The sequence below is a fragment of the Coregonus lavaretus genome (assembly GCF_964263955.1).
Source record: "Coregonus lavaretus genome assembly, chromosome: 29".
NCBI classification, from domain to species: Eukaryota; Metazoa; Chordata; class Actinopteri; order Salmoniformes; family Salmonidae; genus Coregonus; species Coregonus lavaretus.
The window spans coordinates 35701654-35725154 of record NC_140016.1 but is presented as its reverse complement, the minus strand read 5'-3'; the positions used below and the strand labels follow the sequence as shown (position 1 = coordinate 35725154).

Below are 23501 nucleotides of genomic sequence, written 5' to 3'. Positions count from 1 at the left end.
GCCTCAATGCTTCATATCTACCTATTATAGGACTTTGTACTAGACCTTTGAAGGAGTGCAGAGTGTTTAAGACATTTCTCTCTCACTTCTCAGTGTGTGTATTGTACTCTTTTGTCGAGATCTTTGTCCGCTCAAGAAACTCTCTCGCTGAGTTTCTCTCACCTGAATCTAGCACTGTTTGATTGAAAGTGCTGATATGTGTTTGTAGTGTGGGTCATACTACACAACAATACAGTACACAATTCAGTAAAGAATGCTTTGACCAGTCCTCTTTGTAATCAGAGGCCCAGACCAAGATGGCGTGATCGTATACTTCCCCGTAGACATTAGCAAACTGAAGAATGTCAGCACTGCTTTGATAGTTGTTGAAATTCTTAAATATAAGCAAATAACGTCTACTCAGTAGCCCGTGACAAAATAATATCACAGATTATTGTGAAATAGACACAAATTGATTATATAGACACAAATTGCTTAATTGGAATTGTCCGTGTGCAGTAAACGAGTTTGCATACAGTGCATTTCAATCACAGATAAAGACAGTAGGTTACTTAAGACAGAAATGATAGGAGGGAGGTTGGTCGTGGAGGATGGGTGGGCGTGTGATGTGAAGTATAGCTACCCAAAGGTTGCGTGTTTGAATCTCATCATGGACAACTTTAGCATTTTGGCTAATGAGCAACTTTGCAAGTATTTACAACTGTTTAACTACTTTGCAACTACTTAGCATGTTAGCTAACCCTTCCCCTAACCCTAACCTTAATCCTTTAACCTAACTCATAACCCTAACCTTAACCCTTTAAATACTTAGCTAGCATGTTACCTAACCCTAATCCCTGAACCTAACCCTTAACCCCTAACCCTTAACCTAGCTAACGTTAGCCACCTAGCTAGCCTATCTAACGTTAGCCATAAGAAATTGGAATTTGTGTAATGTACACAAATGCGCTATAAAAAAAGAAAATTGTATAATACAAACAAAATGCATTGTGAACTTGTGGACTTTTTTGTGTGCCTGTCACGAATTTCAAGTAAGTAAGTTGTATCTATATCACAATAAGCTGTGATAGTGTGTTGAGCATGTCACATATCGGTAAGAATGTTGTGGCAGAAATATATATAACAACAAAACATGGACGATAAGATACTGCCTTTGATATTGATCTGAACTTGTTATACAGGATAAGCCCCATTTTAGTTTTTCCTGTTGCAAATTTTTTTCTCATATGAATTGCATTGTAGAGCATTCCCATTCAGTAGTATCTCTGCAGTAGGCTCACTGAAGTATAGGATGTTTGGCTAATATTGGGTCCAGTCATTGACAATGGATTTGGAAATATTATAGTTTGCTCTTAACCAGCGAGACAAATTGTATGATAGCAGGTTCACTCATGCCGTACAACACAGCAGATACGAAAGAGCACCTCATCAACCACTGATAAATTGTCTGTGGAGGAGTTGTTTCAGGACACTCAAAATGTCAGGACACTCAAATCCATATATTTTTTATTTGATCTGTCACTATAGGAATTGATGTCTAGCTTCGTTTTCTCTTTGGAATCCTGGGACGTAATATATTTGATTAATGTGATATTTATACTCTAGCTTACAATGTTAAGTCCTTAACAGTATATACAGGAGATATGCATAATCAAACACATGCAAGCCCTCCCCAAAAGAGAAGACAACAATGGGATTGTTCTGTTGTAGAATGTAGAATAGCCAAAGGAGTGCAGGGGGAGGTAGTCATATAATCTGAGAAAGTGTGAGAGCACCAAAACTGTAAAAGTAGATGGAGCAAAGATGATGAACCAAGCAGAGGGTAAAGTCCTTCCCCCCAAATAACTTTAATTACAACGTGCAGTGCAGCATCATTCAGTAGATGAGTGTTTTCTCCTCCAGGTAAAACTAGTTTGAGACACATAGCCTGAACTTGATTAAATATAGTAATATATGCCATTTAACAGACACTTTTATCCAAAGTGACATACAGTAGTGCATGCTTACATTTTTGTATGGATGGCCCCAGCAGGAATTGAACCTACAATACTGACCTTGCAAACGCCATGCTCTACCAACTGAGCCACACAGGACCAGGTATGTATTCAAATGTTGGTGAGCACATCGTGCCAGGGTTTTAATGAATATCCAAAATGATTAGGCCAAAAATAATCCTTTCTGAAATCATTGTTGTGATGTCTTCCTTTCATCTTTGAGGACGATGGGTTTCGACAGGGTTTGGATGACATGAGTCAGGCCTCTCTACAACCTACTAATGGATGCTTGACATTTCCATTTGGCTGAAGCACGAGTGGGTGCAATGCCTTCTAAGAGTATGTGTTGGGATATTGAAGAGAATTGTCTTGAGGGAGATCCACATGGCTCACTGCACCACTAAAGACGCATAGACCCAACATTGATCTTCCCCGTAATATCAATGCTCATGATATAGACATTTATCATGTTATTTTCAAATGGCCACTTTTATTTGACTGCTGAATTGACGAGCTAGTTACATGGATTATGTTTTAGGTTTAGTAAAGATGGAAGCAGATTAATCCAATACCTGTAAAACCCATTCATTTTTTTTTTACATTCTTCACCCTCATCAATGTCCCTCTGTGTATCATACATGCCTTATACATCAGAGGGCCATGCCTGCTCCTCACGCTGTCTTCCCCCCATTCTGTATGAGAGAAAGAAGAGAGAGAAGGAGGGGAAGAAATAAAATAAAGAGAAAACCCAGCCATTAATTCATCTCCCAGCTCCAGAAGTCTCATTAAAGCGTTGATGAGTTTAAGAATTGCCTGAGGTGGATAGGAGGCCCCGTTTATAGCTTTCTGCAATGTAATGCCCAAGTCTTCTCCCTGTGTCTCCTCTGGATGTAATAATAAAAAGGCAATTCAATGCAATCAATACCGAGCGCATTCCCGCCTAAAACACATTTTGAATGCACACTTCTTTCTACATGTGCTTTCCTGTCTCTCGACGGCAGGCGGTCTAAATTAAGACAAAGGTGGTGGGCGTGAGAATTGATCTGACCTTTTGTATCCCGTAAGGGGATATAAATCACTTCAGATGGAGTTTATTAGCCAGATATAGGTGACACGGGGTATCCCACCGGGGCCTCGGCAACAATACAAGCAGAAGGTCATGCACCCCTGAGAACAATCAGTTTTAATAGACATTGGATTTGGCGCCGGTAGTGTACATTCTGACACTGTTTCCACCCCCAGTGCAGATTTAAACACAAATACCTGACAATGAGGGGAATTGATCCAACAGGGCTGTGTTCATTAGCCACCAAACTGAAGAAAACGGACTGAAACAGGTAGGGACTTCCTGGACTCGTCCAATAGGAAAGTAATTTCAGTTGCAAAACTTTTTTTAAATTATTTTGTCTGTGTGCCCTAATGAACACGACCCAGGTATTTTACACTGAGTCTTTTACACTGTGTAAGGCTGCAAAACTAAACCCATTTGTGAGCTCATTATTCAATAATTGTTGTTAAATTTCCTTCAACCGAACATTAGCCTGTCGAGGATTCGTAAAAATACTCAGTCTTCCTCAGATTAAATCAGCAGGTTATTGCACTTCTATTCTAAAATGAGGCCCCTACGCTGAGCCGCTGAACTCAATTAGTTGGGAACATGTTGCACACAGCGCCACTAATTAGAAACACACAACTCTTGTCTCTTCATTCGGCCCCGTCTCACCATTAGACATCTCCCTTACTATCAATCTCTCCACCTCTCTATGCCTCCATTCTTTTACACCCAAACTAAAATGACTCCCACCTTTTGAGTGAAGATGCTAAGAAGATGAGTGATTCCATTTTGGTTATTGATTAAAAATAAGTGTTTGTAGGGAGAGGTGGTGGTAGGGTAGGGGGCTTCGAATCTGTAAAGCAGCTCCATGTAGTATAGTATGCCATTTAGCAGACGCTTTTATCCAAAGTGACTTACAGTCATGCGTGCATATTTTTTTTTTGTGTATGGGTGGATCGAACCCACTACCTTGGCGTTACAAGTGCCGTGCTCTACCAGCTGAGCTACAGAGGACCACAGATAAGTAGCTGCATTCACCACGGCACAAAGGAGAGTCCTGTGGCGGCCACCAGGCAGGGGAGCGCCTGGCAGATGTCTGTGGTCCTCTGTTCAATTTCCGATTAAAGTTATCTTTCCTTTTTCCCTCTCCGGGCCCGCTGTCGACCCCCACAGGAGCCCCAGCGCCAGCACTGTCAACTCCCACAGGAGCCCCAGCGCCAGCACTGTCAACCCCCACAGGAGCCCCAGCCCCAGCACTGTCGACCCCCACAGGAGCCCCAGCCCCAGCACTGTCGACCCCCACAGGAGCCCCAGCACCAGCACTGTCGACCCCCACAGGAGCCCCAGCACCGAACTCCACAACTCCTGTCCTTGAAGCTCCCTAAGTGCCTTCAATTACACTACATTCCCATTCCGGCCTCGCTGCCTTTGTTCACCAACCATTCTACCTCGTCAACCTGCACTGGGAGATACTGTAAAGCTTTGCCACAGAGAGTGGGCCACAACCCAGCTTAATGACAGACTCCCTCACCCTTCGCTCGCCTTGTAGTAACAGCCATCAACGAGTGACGGCTACCGTCAGTGCCTCCAATGAATACATAATTTTCATCTCCAAGCTGACATTAATCAGGGACAAGTGGCTGCAGCAATCGCACGAGATTGAACCCGGGTTCACGGAGCAATATTTTCAAAATGGGAATACGGTACAAGGAATGGATGGATGGATGGGGAAATCAAACACACAAAAGTAGAGGAACGTTACGATTCCTCATCTCTGGGCTCCACGGGGCCAGCTAGGTTGCTCAGGGGCCGGCACTGTAGATTAATGGACGGATAAGGCTGGAATTATAATAATGTTTAATACAGTGGAGGGAGCTAGTCATCTATTCTGTGACGCTCCGCAATTTAGTGTCTAGCTGTTTGGCTGAATTTTAATTTAGCATTTACAATACCTGCAGGGAAACATCCTGTTGATAATTATTATTAAATATCTGCCTTCCGAGGTGCTACTTGTTATTCTGTGTCCAGCGATTCCAAATAATGAAGATGACGATGGAAGCAGTTTGATAAGATGTTGCACTACCAACATACAGTGAGGGAAAAAAAGTATTTGATCCCCTGCTGATTTTGTACGTTTGCCCACTGACAAAGAAATGATCAGTTTATAATTTTAATGGTAGGTTTATTTGAACAGTGAGAGACAGAATAACAACAACAAAAATCCAGAAAAATGCATGTCAAAAATGTTATAAATTCATTTGCATTTTAATGAGGGAAATAAGTATTTGACCCCCTCTAAATCAGAAAGATTTCTGGCTCCCAGGTGTCTTTTATACAGGTAACAAACTGAGATTAGGAGCACACTCTTAAAGGGAGTGCTCCTAATCTCAGTGTGTTACCTGTATAAAAGACACCTGTCCACAGAAGCAATCAATCAATCAGATTCCAAACTCTCCACCATGGCCAAGACCAAAGAGCTCTCCAAGGATGTCAGGGACAAGATTATAGATCTACACAAGGCTGGAATGGGCTACAAGACCATCGCAAAGCAGCTTGGTGAGAAGGTGACAACAGTTGGTGTGATTATTCACAAATGGAAGAAACACAAAATAACTGTCAATCTCCCTCGGCCTGGGGCTCCATGCAAGATCTCACCTCGTGGAGTTGCAATGATCATGAGAATGGTGAGGAATCAGCCCAGAACTACACGGGAGGATATTGTCAATGATATCAAGGCAGCTGGGACCATAGTCACCAAGAAAACAATTGGTAACACACTACGCCGTGAAGGACTGAAATCCTGCAGCGCCCGCAAGGTCCTCCTGCTCAAGAAAGCACATATTCATGCCCGTCTGAAGTTTGCCAATGAACATCTGAATGATTCAGAGGAGAACTGGGTGAAAGTGTTGTGGTCAGATGAGACCAAAATGGAGCTCTTTGGCATCAACTCAACTCGCCATGTTTGGAGGAGGAGGAATGCTGCCTATGACCCCAAGAACACCATCCCCACCGTCAAACATGGAGGTGGAAACATTATGCTTTGGGGGTGTTTTTCTGCTAAGGGGACAGGACAACTTCACCACATTAAAGGGACGATGGACGGGGCCATGAACCGTCAAATCTTGGGTGAGAACCTCCTTCCCTCAGCCAGGGCATTGAAAATGGGTCGTGGATGGGTATTCCAGCATGACAATGACCCAAAACACACGGCCAAGGCAACAAAGGAGTGGCTCAAGAAGAAGCACATTAAGGTCATGGAGTGGCCTAGCCAGTCTCCAGACCTTAATCCCATAGAAAATCTGTGGAGGGAGCTAAAGGTTCTAGTTGACAAACGTCAGCCTCGAAACCTTAATGACTTGGAGAAGATCTGCAAAGAGGAGTGGGACAAAATCCCTCCTGAGATGTGTGCAAACCTGGTGGCCAACTACAAGAAATGTCTGACCTCTGTGATTGCCAACAAGGGATTTGCCACCAAGTACTAAGTTATGTTTTGCAGAGGGGTCTCTAATTAAAATGCAAATCAATTAATACAATTTATAACATCTTTGACATGTGTTTTTCTGGATTTTTTATTTATTTTTTATTCTGTCTCTCACTGTTCAAATAAACCTACCATTAAAATTATAGACTGATCACTTCTTTGTCAGTGGTCAAACGTACAAAATCAGCAGGGATCAAATACTTTTTTCCCTCACTGTGTAAAACTCACTGGGTGAGCAACACCCACCAGCACTAAAGACATAAGACCACCAGACTCTAAAAGAAGAGAGCATTGATATGGTGTGTGTTCTCTGACCAATGGAATCCTTCAGACTGATTGCACCAATGACAAAGCTCCAAAGCTCCATATCGGGTATCTCTTCCTAACATCGGACTCTGGGTTTGGCCCAAGCGCACAGCCGTGAAACAAAAGCGATGTGACTGCTCGCATAAAAAGGCCAATCTTCCACAAACAGAAGTCTTTATTGCAAAGGCTCATTGATGATCTATGAGGAGTGTTTTATGCGGACAGAGCACGGAATGTGAGACGAGTCTGCAGGGTTTCACTGGCTTCACTGACGCCCCGATTTATTTAGATTCATCTGTATAAACTACAGATGGTGAGGTCTCCCCTCATCATTTAACCAGCTACAGTAATTAGAATAAGTATTCACTATTGTTTAGTCATGGCATACCTTCTCAGTCTTGCCAGGCTCTATCGCACCAGCAAACACATTTGTACTCTTATTAATTTATGCTGCTTTTGAAAATCTGTTCCACAATGGTGATTTATTCTCCTGAGGTGAAGTTAGTTTTTTTTTTTTGTCCCAAATATGCAAAAGTAGAGAGAGTATAGCCTAAAATAATGGAGAGACGCATACACTTTACGAAGGAATACCGCATCCTCTATATTCGATTAAACAAACTTCCTGACCCTAAATGAGAAACCAGGCATCCGGAAGAAGATGGCACACGACAACTTGAATAGAAGACAAAAACAAGATATCACCTTATTTTCACTGTTTGATTTTTGTCACATGTTGCTGTTTTACATGATTTGTGCAACATGATATTCTATTGTCATTATATTCTAATCAAAACTAGCTTTGCTGTTTATTAAGCATTAGTTTCCCCTGCAACAATTACTCAGCTTCCCCTGCAATGCTCCCAAAGAAAATGGAAAAAGATAACACTTTGAACCTCAAATGTACAGTATCTGTTGAATCAAATTAGATTGGCCATTATTCCACTTTCAATATGAGGAGTTTGGGGTAGCTGTCTTTTAGAACTTTTCTGAGACTAGTCAAACTCCACTGTCTCAGTGTAAAAGGTTAGTCAATTAACTTTGGAAGGTTTTGTGTAAACATGCCCATATAAGGAGAGTTCCTGACTCTCTGGCAGTCATCTCTCTTTCTCAAAGAGGGAGCTGTTGAGCTACGAATGGGGACAGTGGTGGGGGGAGGGAGAGAGGAAAAGAGAGGGAGGGGGAGAGAGATTGAGTAAAGGAGTGAGAGAGAATGAGAGACAGAGAGTGAGTGATAAAGAGCGGGAGAGAGGGTATTTTAAACGAGACTCCTTTCTCACTGACTAGCCACCTGACCTTGGAGTATTGTTGAGGGACAACCGCCACCCGATTTCAACTGAGACTGTGGAAAGTTGATTTATCTGTAAGACATATAATTTATTGTTTACAGAGGGAATACAGTCACACCGAGTCACCAAAAGGTGAAGGATGCCTTAGGGTACAAAATATGTACTTCCTGTAGTAAAAACACAAACGTGTCTGTACTTTTGCAATGACATATCTCTCTCGTCTGACGCTTCACTCTCCGATTATAATTTCAATTTGCCTGTGCTCTGCCTGTCTGTTGACTTCTTACCCAAATAGAGTGAAGAGATCAACTAACCTTTCGCCAGGTGTCTCTTCGCTCCGGAAATGTCAGGCCGTCAGTGAAGTGTGTCTGTCCCACGGAGGTGTGAGTTGAAACGGCAGTGGTGAATGAGTGTGAAGACATGAGTCAACCTCTCCAGGCTGCCTTCGCCTGCCCCTCCATCTCAGCTCGCCTCTTGAGCTACCTGTGTTTACTCTCGTCTGCTCCGCTCTTGGGAAAGGCGTCACCAATGTGTCTCATATAGACTGTAATGCTTTTGTTTGAGATTTTTATTTTTATTGAACTGATAATGAGCAGAAATAAAATATGATATGAGTGAATATAGGAATCCTTTATTCTCAGTATATGATGTGATAAATGACAGAGCACAATGATTGAATACCAGCAAATGGTGGATAGGGAAATATACTGTATAGGCACTGAATGGTCAATGCAGGTGATTATTGATCATTAGGTGCATTGAACCAAAGTCCAGTTCTCGGAAATTAGTGATTTGGTATGTTAGGTATTGGTGGAGACACTCGGACACTAAACCCCTTGCCCTGGGGCAGTGGAAGATTCTATGCCGAGGACAAAAGGTGTGTGTTAACATGTAAATGTCCCACTGCTTTGCCATCTGTTTCGGTGGTAGGCCTCACTCGTTCCAATGGCCCACCCACCACCTACACACACACACACACACACACACACACACACACACACACACACACACACACACACACACACACACACACACACACAGTAGCCACCTCAGGCTACTGGTCAGCATCCCACCTATACAAGCACTTCCATGTTGTGCTTCTTTGTAAAGACACGTCTCTTCACATTGCTTTCCTGCTGTCTTCATTATCCCCAGTACCTAATTGGCTGATTGTTTGACATCGAGAGACTGATTTTGAGGTCTTCCAATGATGTAGCAAAGGAAAAACATGTATCCACAAAGTGAAGTGACCATCTGCTTGGGGCTACTCCTTGAAGAGCGACGCAGTTTGTAGCTTGGCACATTTATCGCCCGGAAGGGAAGTCATTCATTTTGTGTGGCTGAGGAGTTTAAAAAATATATATATATTTATTTGTTTATTCCTTGTTCCAGAGGGCAGAGATCCATACAGCTTATGGACATAGCGCCTCTGCATCTCTCCCCGACTGATTTCCACACAATCCCAATTGTCATCACCCCGGGACAATGTCTAAACTTTCCCATGCATCAAAATATATTGTAATTGACTCCATTTGTGATTCCTCTTGAGATCTGGCACTGGCTTCAGCTCTGATGGCTGCCAAAAGCAATAACATTTCAGAGGCATGACTCTCCTTCCAAACGAGAAGTTATTTCTCCTCAGATACAGTGCCTTCAGAAAGTGTTCACACCCCTTGACTTTTTCCAAATGTTGTTGTGTTACAGCCTGAATTTAAAATGTATTAAATTGAGATTTTGTTTGACTGGTATACACACAATACCCCATGATGTCAAAGTGGAATTATGTTCTTAGACATTTGTACTAATTTATAAAAAATGAAAAGATTAAATGTCTTAAATTGTATGAAATAATAGTGTTTAACATTATTGAATGACTACCTCATCTCTGTACCCCACACATACAATTGTCTGCAAGGTCCCTCAGTCGAGCGGTGAATTTCAAACACAGATTCAACCACAAAGAACAGGAGGTTTTCCAATGCCTCGCAAAGAAGTGCACCTATTGGTAGATTGGTAAAAATGAGAAAAGCAGGCATTGAATATCCCTCCGAGCATGGTGAAGTTATTAATTACACTTTGGAGGGTGCATCAATACACCCAGTCACTACAAAGATACAGGTGTCCTTCCTAACTCAGTTGCCAGAGAGGAAGGAAAATGCTCAGGGATTTCACCATGAGGCCAATGGTGACTTTAAAACAGTTACAGAGTTTAATGGCTGTGATAGGACAAAACTGAGGATGGATCAACAACATTGTAGTTTATTCACAATACTAACTTAAGTGAAAAGAAAGAAGCCTGTACAGAATAAAAATATTCTAAAACATGGACTAAAGTAAAAATGCTAAGAATTTGGCAAAAAATTACCTTTATGTCCTGAATACAAAGTGTTATGTTTGGGGCAAATCCAACACAACATATCACTGAGTACCACTCTTCATATTTTCAAGCATGGTTGTGGCTGCATCATGTTATGGGTATGCTTGCCATTGGCAAGGACTAGGGATTTTTTTTTTTTTTTTGGGGGGGGGGGGGGTAAAAATAAACAGAATATAGATAAGTCCTGTGTAGCTCAGTTGGTAGAGCATGGCGTTTGCAACGCCAGGGTTGTGGGTTCGATTCCCACGGGGGGCCAGTATGAAAATGTATGCACTCACAAAAAAAAAGTATGTCGCTCTGGATAAGAGTGTGTGCTAAATGACTAAAATGTAAAATGTAAATAAGCATTGGCAAAATATTAGAGAAAAACCTGGTTGTGTGCTTTCCAACAGACACTGGGAGACAATTTCACCTTTCAGCAGGACAATAACCTAAAAACACAAGCCAAATATTCACTGGAGTGGCTTACCAAGATGACATTGAATGTTCCTGAGTGGCCTAGTTACAGTTTTGAATTAAATTGGCTTAAAATTATGTGGCAAGACTTGAAAATGGCTGTCTAGCAATGCTCAACAACCAACTTGACAGAGCTTTAAGAATTTTAAAAGGAATAATGTGCAAATATTGTACAATCCAGGTTTGCAAAGCTCTTAGAGACTTACCCAGAAAGACTCACAGTTTTAATCGCTGACAAATGTGATTCTGACATGTATTGACACAGGGGTGTGAATACTATGTAAATTAGATATTTCTGTTTCAATAAATTATTTTTTACAAAAACATGTTTTCATTTTGTCATTATGGGGTATTGTGTGTAGATGGGTGAGATTTGTTTAAATATTTAATAAATGTTGACTTCAGGCTGTAACAACAAGATGTGGATTAAGTCAGGTGTGAATACTTTCTAAAGGCGCTGTATAGTCGAGTTCTGGGGTTTCTGGGCTGCTGCACTTTTTTTCTGGCACCTGTAGTCTACTATACCAGCAGCTACATATTTTTTCGAAGGAGTAGTTATCTTCTCCTACCTTGCTCGTACTCCCTGAGAATCACGTGTTCTAGCTGAAATAACATGTATAATATTATTTAGCTGCTTTTCTAGGCTCTTCTAGAGCCTTAACAAAGAGAAGTGACGTTGAACCAAGGAGTAGCTCACAATGTGAGTGGTGTTATCAACCGTGCTACAGTCTTTACTGGATACCGAGGGGGGCCAATGAGAGGAACAGTGCTTTTATTCCAAGCTCAGCAGCACCTCTATAGCAAAGCCTCACATACATAATGGATTTCTGTCAGTGAGAGAAAGAGGTTAAAATACAGGGAGGAAGTAGGCTGAAAGTGACCAAATCGGAGGCTTGATGCTCTTGCTGTCTGGGCATGTAGGTGATTAGTTTATAGAGAGTCTGACAAGGCTACAGCAGATGCTGCATGGACAGGAATGATTGGGCTCAGATTTGGTTAATTAATTTAAACAATGCTCATCTTAGGGATGGGAGGCACGAGTCTTTCATTATAGTTGGTTCCTCTGCTATACTTGTGCTATGGGTCTACAGTGACTTCAGAAAGTATTCATACCCCATGACTTATTCCACATTTTGTTGTGTTACAGCCTAAGTTCAAAATGGATTAAATAAGTAAAAATGATCACCCATCTACACACAATAGACCATCATGACAAAGTGAAAACATGGTTTTAGAAATGTTTGCAAATGTATTGAAAATTAAATACTGAAATATCTAATTTTCATAACTATTCACACCCTTGAATCAATACATGTTAGAATCACCTTTGGCAGTGATTACAACTGTGAATCTTTCTGGGTACGTTTCTAAAAGCTTTGCACACCTGTATCGTATGATATTTGCACATTCTTTTTCATGTTATTCTTCAAGCTCTGTCAAGTTGGTTGTTGATCATTGCTAGCTAGCCATTTTGAAGTATTTCCATATATGTTCAAGCCGATTTAAGTCAAAACTGTAACCAGGCCACTCAGGAACATTCAATGTTGTCTTGTTAATCAACTCCAGTGTATATTTGGCCTTGTGGATTCGGTTATTGGCCTGCTGAAAGGTGAATTTGTCTCCCAGTGTCTGTTGAAAAGCAGACTGAACCAGGTTTTCCTCTAGGATTTTGCCTGTGCTTAGCTCTATTCAGTTTGCCGATGACAAGCATACCCATAACATGATGTAGCCACTACCATGCTTGAAAATATGAAGAATGGTACTTAGTAATGTGTTGTGTTGGATTTGCCCCAAACATAACACTTTGTATTCAGGACATAAAGGTCACTTCTTTGCCAAATTTTTTACAGTTTTAGTTTTAGTGCCTTATTGCAAACAGGATACATGTTTTGGAATATGTTTTATTCTGTACAGGCTTCCTTCTTTTCACTCTGTCAGTTAGGTTAACAATGTTGTTGATCCATCCTCAGTTTTGTCATATCACAGCCGTTAAACTCTTTAACTGTTTTAAAGTCACCATTGGCATCATGGTGAAATCCCTGAGTGGTTTCTTCCTCTCCGGCAACAGAGTTAGGAAGGATGCCTGTATCTTTGTAGTGACTGGGTGTATTGATGCACCATCCAAAGTGTAATTAATAATGAATTAATAACTTCACCATGCACCATGCTTTTTAAACATTTTACCCATCTACCGATAGGTGCCCTTCTTTGCGAGGCATTGGAAAACCTCCATGGCCTTTGTAGTTGAACCTGTGTTTGAAATTCACTGCTCAACTGAGGGACCTTACATATCATCATATGTGTGGGGTACAGAGATGAAAAAATAATGTTAAGCACTATTGTTGCACACAGAGTGAGTCCATGCAACTTATTATATGACGTGTTAAGCACATTATTACTCCTGAACGTATTTAGGCTTGCCATAACAAAGAGGTTGAATACTTATTGACTCAAGACATTTCAGCATTTTATTTTTAATTGAAAAATAAAAATGTTATTGTACTTTGACATTATGGGTTGTTGTGTGTAGGCCAGTGAAACAAAATCTCAATTGAATCCATTTTAAATGCACGCTGTAACACAAGAACAAGTCAAGTGGTGTGAATACTTTCTGAAGGCACTGTATGTGTTCTCTCAATGAGTCATCTTAGATAAGGACTAAGGATATACTCAATACCCTGTGTAAGGTGAGAGTTGCAATGGACGTCTTTGTGATATTATGAAATGTCACTCTTTACGTCACTCAATCAATTGCATAACCCGCTTCAGACTAAGTGCAGACTATTTCCCATCTGCTCATTAATATTTCAGATGTTAATCCAAGTATTCTTTGTCTGATTACAATGACCAAGACGGTTTTATAGCCTACCTTAAATGATTGGAATATGTTTTCATTCCATCAGTGAGGATTTAACAGATTTAAATGGTTTACCCTTACTCGCAGTGAATTTCGGCAGCATATTCTGACTTTATGGTTTTGTTGCACACAAAATATTTTCTTCATCAAAATTGATAAATAAATACTTAATTGTGAGAACACTTTGTTAAGTGGGGGATTTGAGAGAAAATGCAAATGAAAAGAGTAAGTGGAGTGAAAGTAAAAAGGATGTATATTCTTTATTTCCATCCCATTAACACACCATTGATGGGGATTTGTAATTATGTGTGGGTGTGTACAGTGTGGATTTACACACCATCCCCCCCCCCAAGTGAAATTAATTGAATTGTGTGCAAACTACTTTCTGTTTGTTTTCTGGTACTCAGTTGATAATACAATTTCCACAGTTGCATTCAATAGCCGATTTATTGACTTATTTATATCTGAGTATAATTGGGAAAGTATTCATAATCTCTCTGCACATTGATAAACTTCTGAAGTCTCTCCTTGAGGAGCACCATTGAAAGTCATCCCGTATGAAGCAAATTTAATTCCAAGTCGATCACTCAAAACAAAAGTATATCGGCCAGAGTTAATAACATGCTCTGAACTTTCCTATCCCTCCGTTTTACTGTACATGTAAATTGCCTCATTTGTTCGTCGCTCGGTGCCAACTTAAATATCCCCTTCTTCTTCTCTTGCCGACTCGCATTTCAACATCACAAGAACCTCGGGTAATCACAAGGAACAATTTGACTGCTTTGTCACTGCAACAGTATCACTTTCACTCCTGCAACTGGAGCCGCTTTGATTCCCGCTGAAAGGGGAACACGTTGAGTTGTGTTGATCCTTTTGTTTCTCACTCAAACAACAGTATACTGTTGCATCCCTTGTCTGCATCTCTCCCACTTCATTTCATATTCACTTTCAGGTTGCCACCAGCTAAATGTCAAAGCATTTTTTCTGTGTAACTGCAAATAGGTACCATGTCAGTCAAGCCGGTTGTGTGAGCAATGAGCACAGGTACAAAACGGGAGCACAATAACAAAATGACAATGCCTCAAAATAATAATGTCCATAATCTCACCAACGGTTTTTCAGCATTACAATTCAGTGTTTTTCTTCTTCTCGTAAACTCACTGATCAGTAGGCAATTTCAGCATAATATGAAGAAGATGCACAATTGTTGAATGAACGTCTGTTTTGGTCATGCATTGAAAAGGGGTCGTTTCAAGGTTGTTCTCTATTTCCACTTTGTATTTCTACATGCAGCGGGAGGTGAATTGGAATCATTAAGATTTTGAAGTGTCGAGTTAATAAGCTGCGGCCAGGGTGAATTGTATGGCACACTGAAAGGTCTTCACTTTTAGTGTCTCTGGAGTTTGAAACTCATTTTACATCTGATTGAAGGGCTGATACTGCTGCTGGGGCCCCATACACTCTCCCTCTCACTCCCCAAACTGCCTTCATTTGTCAGGGGAAGAATATAGTGAACTTCACTCTATGGGCGAGCTAATGAACCTTTACTAATGGCAGTGGGTGCGCCTTGTAACGTTGGTTCACCGCGATGTAAGTCTTAATTTGTCAAGTGGATAGCTGGGGCTCTGAATCATGCAAACACATCTTAATTATGTCATCTGAAAGTAATGGGGTTTAGACATGTGAATGTTAGAACCATAAATCTGGATCATAATTTGTCAACCAATCAATCAAACACACACACAAACACACTCACTCACACACACACACACACACAAATCAAAACCATACACAATCCCACACACATATTGTACTTTTGTGTAAATTGGATTTAGTTTGTGCATGACCTCCTTTGGTTTATGTTACCTTTGTTTGCACAAGTGTAGAGATTATTCAAAAATGGTTCCTTTATTTCATGTCGGCATAATACATCTCAATTTCCTTTGTAACCTTTGAAGCAGCACAAGAGCAGAGGGTGAAATATCGGTGTTCTTTCTCCATAAATCCCAATTGAAAATGGTCTCTTCTAACAAATGACTAAATCTCTCCCAGTCACACACTCACTTTCTTCACATTAAGCATGCACAAAAACATTTCTTACACCCAGAAATAGCTTGACAGCAATGACTATAGCATGGCTGCAGACTAAAGCGTAGATTATTGAAAGAATAATTGACATGGTTTTGCATGTGTAAGAAGTTACCTGGAAACAAATTGCGCGCTCATCCAGTTTAGAAACACAGAGACGGAGATATCCAATGCACGTTGTTAAAAGACACTAGCAGGTCTTGCTGACCGCAGTCATTAGGATAATCCAACATCCAGAAATACTTTCTCTGTGAATAAGTGTACGTAGGCCTAGTGCTTGTGTTTTTTCTCCCTCTCCTTATCCATAGGAAATTTGCATTCTGTAGATACCAGTGGTATGTTGAAAGTTGTCCGTGAAAACAGTATTATTTTGGTGTTCATTTTACTAATGATATCCCAAAAGGATCCCTACTTCGTGCTGAACATGCTTCCTGCAGCGCCTTCTATTAGACAGAGAGGAATGGTAGTCTTATGTAGATATATTTTCTAAAAAGCACCAACTGACCCATAACAGGCCCTTCCTTTTAAAGTGACTTCAAAAGAGTAATTTCCATATTATTATTTTTTTAGGTCTTTGTTGTTTATATTGCACTTTGCATAGCGACAAGCAATCTGATTTGGCTTCTGAAGCTGTGATAGATTTTACCTTGAAAACACTCATTAACACTGCTTAATTTGAAAATGTTACTTTCTTGGCCCATTCCCTAACCCTCATCCAAAATGTTGAATTATAGGATTTCAATTCATCAATTTAATGTGTTGAATTATGAATGTCGGCTTTAGTAGCATACTGATTGACTTGTTAAGACACAATTTACATTTGAGTCATTTAGCAGACACTCTTATCCAGAGCGACTTACAGTTAGTGAGTGCATAATAAAAAATTTAAATAAATATACTGGCCCCCCGTGGGAATCAAACCCACAACCCTGGCATTGCAAGCGCCATGCTCTACCAACTGAGCTACACGGGGACCATTGTTGAATGCTGGTTTCTGATTGGCTTGGAGGGCATTCTAGAGTGTGCATTATTTCCCTATAATGCTCAAATCAAATCAAATTGTATTGGTCACAAACACATTTTTAGCAGATGTTATAGTGAAATGCTTGTGTTTCTAGATCTGACAGTGTAGTATATCTAACAATTTCACAACATATACCCAATACACACAAATCTAAGTAAAGCAACGGAATTAAGAATATATAAATACATATTTGGACGAGCAATGTCAGAGTGCCATATTTTTATTTATTTTTTATTTAACCTTTATTTAACTATGCAAGTCAGTTAAGAACAAATTCTTATTTACAATGACGGCCTACACCGGCCAAACCCGGATGACGCTGGGCCAATTGTGTGCTGCCCTATGGGACTCCCAATCACGGCCGGTTGTGATACAGCCTGGAATCGAACCAGGCATAGACTAAGATACAGTAGAATAGTATAGAATACAGTATATACATATGAGATGAGCAATGCAAGATATGTAAACATTATTAAAGTGACTAGTGTTCCATTTATTAAAGTGGCCAGTGATTTCTAATCTATGAGGCAGCAGCCTCTAATGTGCTAGTGAAGGCTATTTAACAGTCTGATAGAAGCTGTTTTTCAGTCTCTCGGTCCCAGCTTTGATGCCCCTATACTGACCTCGCCTTCTGGATGATAGCGGGGTGAAAAGGCAGTGGCTCGGATTGTTGTTGTCCTTGATGATCTTTTTGACCTTCCTGTGACATCGAGTGCTGTAGGTGTCCTGGAGGGCTGGTAGTTTGCCCCCGGTGATGCTTTGGGCAGACCGCACCTCCCTCTGGAGAGCCCTGCGGTTGCGGGCGGTGCAGTTGCCGTACCAGGCGGTGATACAGCACGACAGGATGCTCTCAATTGTGCATCTGTAAAAGTTTGTGAGGGCTTTAGGTGCCAAGCCAAATGTATTCAGCCTCCTGAGGTTGAAGAGGCGCTGTTGCGCCATCTTCACCACACTGTCTGTGTGGGTGGACCATTTCAGTTTGTCAGTGATGTGTATGCCAAGGAACTTGAAGCTTCCCACCTTTTCCACTGCGGTCCCATCGATGTGGATAGGGGGGTGCTACCTCTGCTGTTTCCTGTAAGTCTCAGTCAGTATTTAATAGAATGTTGCGGTCCCGCCCACCTGTGGGGAAAGCAACCCCTTGTTACATTAGTTACCCAATTGGCTCACAGCAAAAATGTCACCTTTTTAAAATACAATTCTTTAGTTGTCTGCTTGTTTTAGTCAATTATAAAACTAAATTTAAGAAAAGTACAACATGTCGAAAGATTACTTATCAACATTGCCTGCTACCAAGCGTTCTCACTACTTAGAAAAATATAATATCCCAACAAACAGGGGACGTCCTGAGGACATTCGGTGACGTGTCCATTAGGTCCCTTAAGGGATTTGGCGCAACATTATCCCACTGGCGTTCTGGGTGGGACCTTTGTCTAGTTTCCTGTAAGTTCCCAGGACGTCACTGAGGACCATTTTAGGACATTCTCAGGACTTTCATTTTACTAGTCCTTAGGACTGTGCATGATGGTCCCAAGGGAATGTTCTCTGGGAGACCTTTTTATTGTTCCCGGTTTGACCCGGGTAAATTTTTTAGGACGTTATGGGGACGTTGTGTCATGGTCCCCTGAACGTTCTTGGACGTTGTGTCATGGTCCACTGGAGGTTTTGTTTAGTTCCCGGTTGGTCCTGGGGACATCCCTGAGGATGTTTTTAGGATGTTCTTGGGACATTGTGTCATGGTCCCCTGGAGGTTTTTGTCACCTGATGATCACAGGTGTCCCAAACCATTATAAGTAAAGTAATATAATGGTATGTATTTTTTTTGGTAAGCTGTTCAGCTAAAATAGTGTACAATTATTTAATCAATGACAATATGATTATATTTGACTTGATCACTTACTACTGACTTTTCAATATGACCCCACATGGGATTTGAACTCACAACCTCTGGATTTGTAGCATGCTGATCTTTCTGCTGCGCCACAAATTATGTAGCATTCTCAGAACTCCCCTACACATGCATTATATATGATAAATCTCTGCACTTAGCAAAATAATGCCATCTGCACTGCTATTTTCTTATTGATTTCATTAACTTATTTCAGCAATTTGGTTTGGGTTTTCAGTATAGTTGTTTAATGTTGATGGGGCATATTATTCTGTTTAATATTACCCCTGAATCAGAGCAGAGATTTACTTTGAAGTGCAAAGTGTAGGAATAGGTCTACAAGTGAAATCAGTCATTGACACAGACATGGTGGCGTAGCAAGAAGATCAGAATGTCGTGAGGACATAATAATAATGATTGTATGAATAAACATACACAATTTAATCATGGATGTCAAAGTGTGTCAAATATGTAAGTTGAAAACACTGTTAAAAGCATGGTTTATGTTTGTGGGTGTCCCTAGCATTTCCAAAAGACAAAGAGCTGTGACTGGATCAGTGGTTCACAATTTAGGGCCTTGATGGCCTTTGCAACAGTAAACAGGGATGATGTGTAATGAAACTGCCCTGGGTAAAAAGTTGTGGGGGGGGGGGGGGGGTTGCGACCATCAGATCACGTCTTCGGGACAAACCGGGAACTAGACAAAACGTCCAGGGGACCATGACACAACGTCCTGACGACTTTAGGCGACCGTTTCGTGAAGTCCCAGGGACGTCCTAACAATTCATTATTGTTTGCAGGGTATGCCCTCTCCAGTCCCCTGACATTTTACAGTTAGGCTTCATCATATTGCTGTAAATGAGTCTTCTGGAGAATCTCAGTTAGCTAGCCCCATGTGTCTCAGTGTGATGGCTGCTGAAGCCAGTAAAGATCAGCTACCTCGACTCTGTTATTAGCCAAGCACGTACTGCTGTCATTCAGACCCAGACCCCTCTGACTTTCCCTGAGTTCCCTGAGTTTCCTTGGCAAATGATGAACGGTTCCCAGGTATGATGCATCTGTGTGTATCTAATCTATACATGTCTGCCTGTCTGTGTGCCCACCTCTCTAGCTCTTCATTTTCCCCTGCTATCAGTGCTGGCTCAGATCACACTGACAACAGCTTGGTTGCTCTCTGAGGCCCTATCAGTGCTGGAATGGGGCTGTGGGGCTGTGTTGACTGCGGGCGAGCCCCCCCCCCCCCCCCCCCCCCCAACACCCCCCACCCCACCACCCCACCCACCCACCCACCCATCCCCTAGTGTCCCCAGGAGTGAGACATAACCCTCGGCTTTGTGGGCCTTGAATGGTGGGGGGACACTATATCCCCAGTCACCAGATCCCTCCAAGCATCCCACTAATGACAAATGACCTCACCCTCGCTCATCCTCTGCATCGTTGCTACCATCGCTAGATTGATTTGTGGCCCCGGTGTGACTGTGTATGTCTCTGTGTACTGTAAGTGCTTCGTCCCCGCTCTCACTGGGCAGTGGGATTGTTAGAAAAATACAAATAAAACCAGATGGGAGCTGTAGAGTGGCTGTAAAGCAATAATAGGCTGCTCTGGTGTCAATGAGAACACCCCTTTCTTGATAGCTTCCGCACTGCTCATTGGACGGGTTAGGAAACATAAAGGGTGCTGAGCCTGGTGGCAAGCATAGTGGTGAACCCTGACATATTGCTTGCCTGCCCTCCCGTCATGTATGACACTCAGCAATACATGTAGAAGATGCAATTAAAGACAGGATTTGTATTGCACAAGATACAAGGGCATCATATAGGCTAGACATGATTGGCTCAAAAAGCAATTGAATATGAAATGTGGCGCGGGGATATTGCAAGATGGGTACATTGTGCAGACATGCTTTGAAGCAGGGTTTTATTACTGACGATTTGAGTAAAGATAGACTCTTGATCAAGACAAGATATTGTATGTCTTTTAAAAAGTCTGTAAAAGTTTGCACTGTCCTCATGTAAACTCTTGGTAGAGTGTCCACTGTGTGACGCAGACCCAGGCAAAACAGCATTGACCAATATATTTGCCTGTGACCAGTTCACACACCATGGAGTCATAGTCGGAAGTGGCTGTGTATTAATAATAGGGATGTTAACCGTTAATCGGTTACCCACCGAAAATAAATTTTAAAGGTCATGCTTATTGGTCTATAGGTTAATTTGCATAATATAGTGTAATTAAATTGGCATAAAGAGCTTAGTTTGAGGAGCGGAATAGCCTAAAAAAGAGGTGCTGGAGTGAAATATGTGCTTTTGTAACCCCAGTCATTGCGCAACAAATAACAAGTCTAAAAGCAATTGCGTGCTAAAAACTGTTTTGATGGCTGTGATTAAAAAGAGCTACTATTTTGATTTCTCGATCTCAACTTGTAATTGATAGCCTGGCGCTATCAGCGCGCAATTATTTTAGGAAGACTTCCTCAAGCCATTATTAACCAGAATTTCCTCTCGTTGTCCAGAAGCCAAAGGCACAATCCTAGTCATGTCAGCAACCCATCCTACTTGTTGCTATTAGATTCCCATCTTTCTAAGTTTGTGACAGAGATTTTCATCTATGTCATATATGGAACCGCTCGCATTAGGTGCACTGCTTAGAACGGTGTTTTCCCACGAATTCCATTTCTGCAAACGTTTGAAAATGACTTTTTATTAGCTGCTTCATTACAGAAGTTGTATGTTCAATAATAGGCTATAGCCTTTTGACTAAGACAATAGGCTTTCTATTGTTGCATGTTTCCATTAAGCTCTTAATGAAAATGTCCGTTCCTTGTATGCATGCATCATATTTTCTGTTGGTCATGTCATCTTACTGTTTGGAAAAAAATGTAACCGTTTGTTGACCGGTTAATGAGGGTTGGTTAGTTGGCAGCAAAATTGACCGAAATTTGCATCCCTAATTAATAACACTAAAGCCTATACATGGCACCAGTAACTACTCTCCTGTCCTGTCTGATCCCCTAAGACATTCACAAGACTTTGAAGTGCGCACTTGAAAGGGTTGATCTGAATTGTGAGAGTGAGTAGTCCAGAGGAACTCTGTAAACAGTGATTACAGACTGATTAATGAGCTTGCGCCACTCTACCAGGCACACACTGACACACACTCGCTTTCCAGGCCACACAGAATGTAGTACTGAGACAGATTCTGGAGTGAACAGCAAACAACGCTGATTGGAACAATTTACATCAAAGACATATTCATATTTAGAGATATTCAGTTCATATGCCATGTATTTAACATTATTTTCATTTATGTTGCTCATATATTACAGAATATTAATGATATATGTATTTTCTCCATCTTTCTCCAGTTTCTGCCGAGATCCTGAAAAGCAGTCTGAGCACCATGGAGCGACACATCCAGAGGCTAGAAAACGACATTGAGAATTTCCCCAAGACAGACGACAAAAAAGATATGTTTGTGGAAAAATTGTCCATATCCTTTTCATGCTTTTCATTGATTCCTCCTCTTGTCTTATCTGCAACTGTCGCTGAAGTAGAAAGCCATGCTAGACATGTTTTGGCCATTGGGCGCCTGTGGATTGGCCACCAGAGAGACTGTGCTGTGCTTGTGTTCTCCCTGGCAGGAAAGAGTAGTTAAGGGCCATAAGTGTGACTAGTGGCACCCAGGGGCTTACAGGAATGGAATGGCTGCCTTGCCGCTAGTGAGATGTTTGTCAGATCTCCTCCTCCTCTCCCCAACACTCCCCAGATAGAGTTCAGGCCTGGAGCTATTTTTACCACCGCTCCAACACTGCCTACCCTCCGGGACTCTAATGGGGGCTCGTTCCCCCACGCGGACTTATCGCCCACCTCCTGATTTCATCTCCCGACCGGCCACAGGCCTCTCCACATAGACCTTCTGTGGGCTATCACCTCTCATGGCTCTTCTCTATTTTCGATAACAGATTGCTTTCACTTAAACTCAAGCGGTTCGGCTCTCAAATCAAATTAGTGATGCCTGAGCACTTCTCAGTGTCCATTTTAAGGAGGAAGGCGCCTCGGCAGAATAGGTTTGTCTAGATATCTGGCACTTACACACACCTTATAGGGTCTCATTGGGTCTATGATACCTCCTATCGATATCTGTGCAGTAAAAGAGACGGAATTCCTGCGTCCTCTGTCTCTCTGTGTGAGTTACCACATTTATTAAGGGAACGCAATAATCATTCAAGGGTAATTCATCAATTCAGGAGGCATTCCATATGTTCAATGCTCACACTTAAGACGGTGTTTAAACTTAATTTGAGCTCTTTCTTAGCGCAGCCAAAGTGGAGATTTATTCAAGCTTGTGTTGCACTTTGGCTAGCATAAAAGTAATAGCCAACTCATGCATTAGCAATCTGCTCCCAGTCAAATAATCTGTGTAATTAAAAAACAGAGGCTCCGGCAAAGACCTCCCTTGCAGCTCTGAAAAAAAAACAGGCAGGAAAGGCAGCTCAGGGCCCCTGATGTCAGTATCGATTCCGGGGCTCCTTGGAGAATGTGAGCATGAGTGAGAGGAAATGGAGAACTGCAGATATACTGCAGCAGTGCTCTCCCTCACTGTCTGGATCGTGTCCCCAGAGAGAGAGAGAGAGAGGGAGAGAAGCTGCCTGGAAACACCCCACTTTCTCCCACCTCCTTCCTCACCTGA

At 41.6% G+C, this 23501-nt stretch overlaps 1 protein-coding gene across 1 annotated transcript in view; it reads left to right on the top strand.

Annotated features, from left to right (window-relative positions):
- The window catches only part of diaph2 (diaphanous-related formin 2), a 643868-nt gene that overhangs the window by 461728 nt on the left and 158639 nt on the right, over window positions 1-23501 (top strand). The window contains exon 25 of the mRNA XM_084147077.1: window positions 22177-22301. Within this exon, the coding sequence (XP_084003203.1) occupies window positions 22177-22301 (125 nt within the window). The remainder of the gene's footprint in view (window positions 1-22176; window positions 22302-23501) is intronic.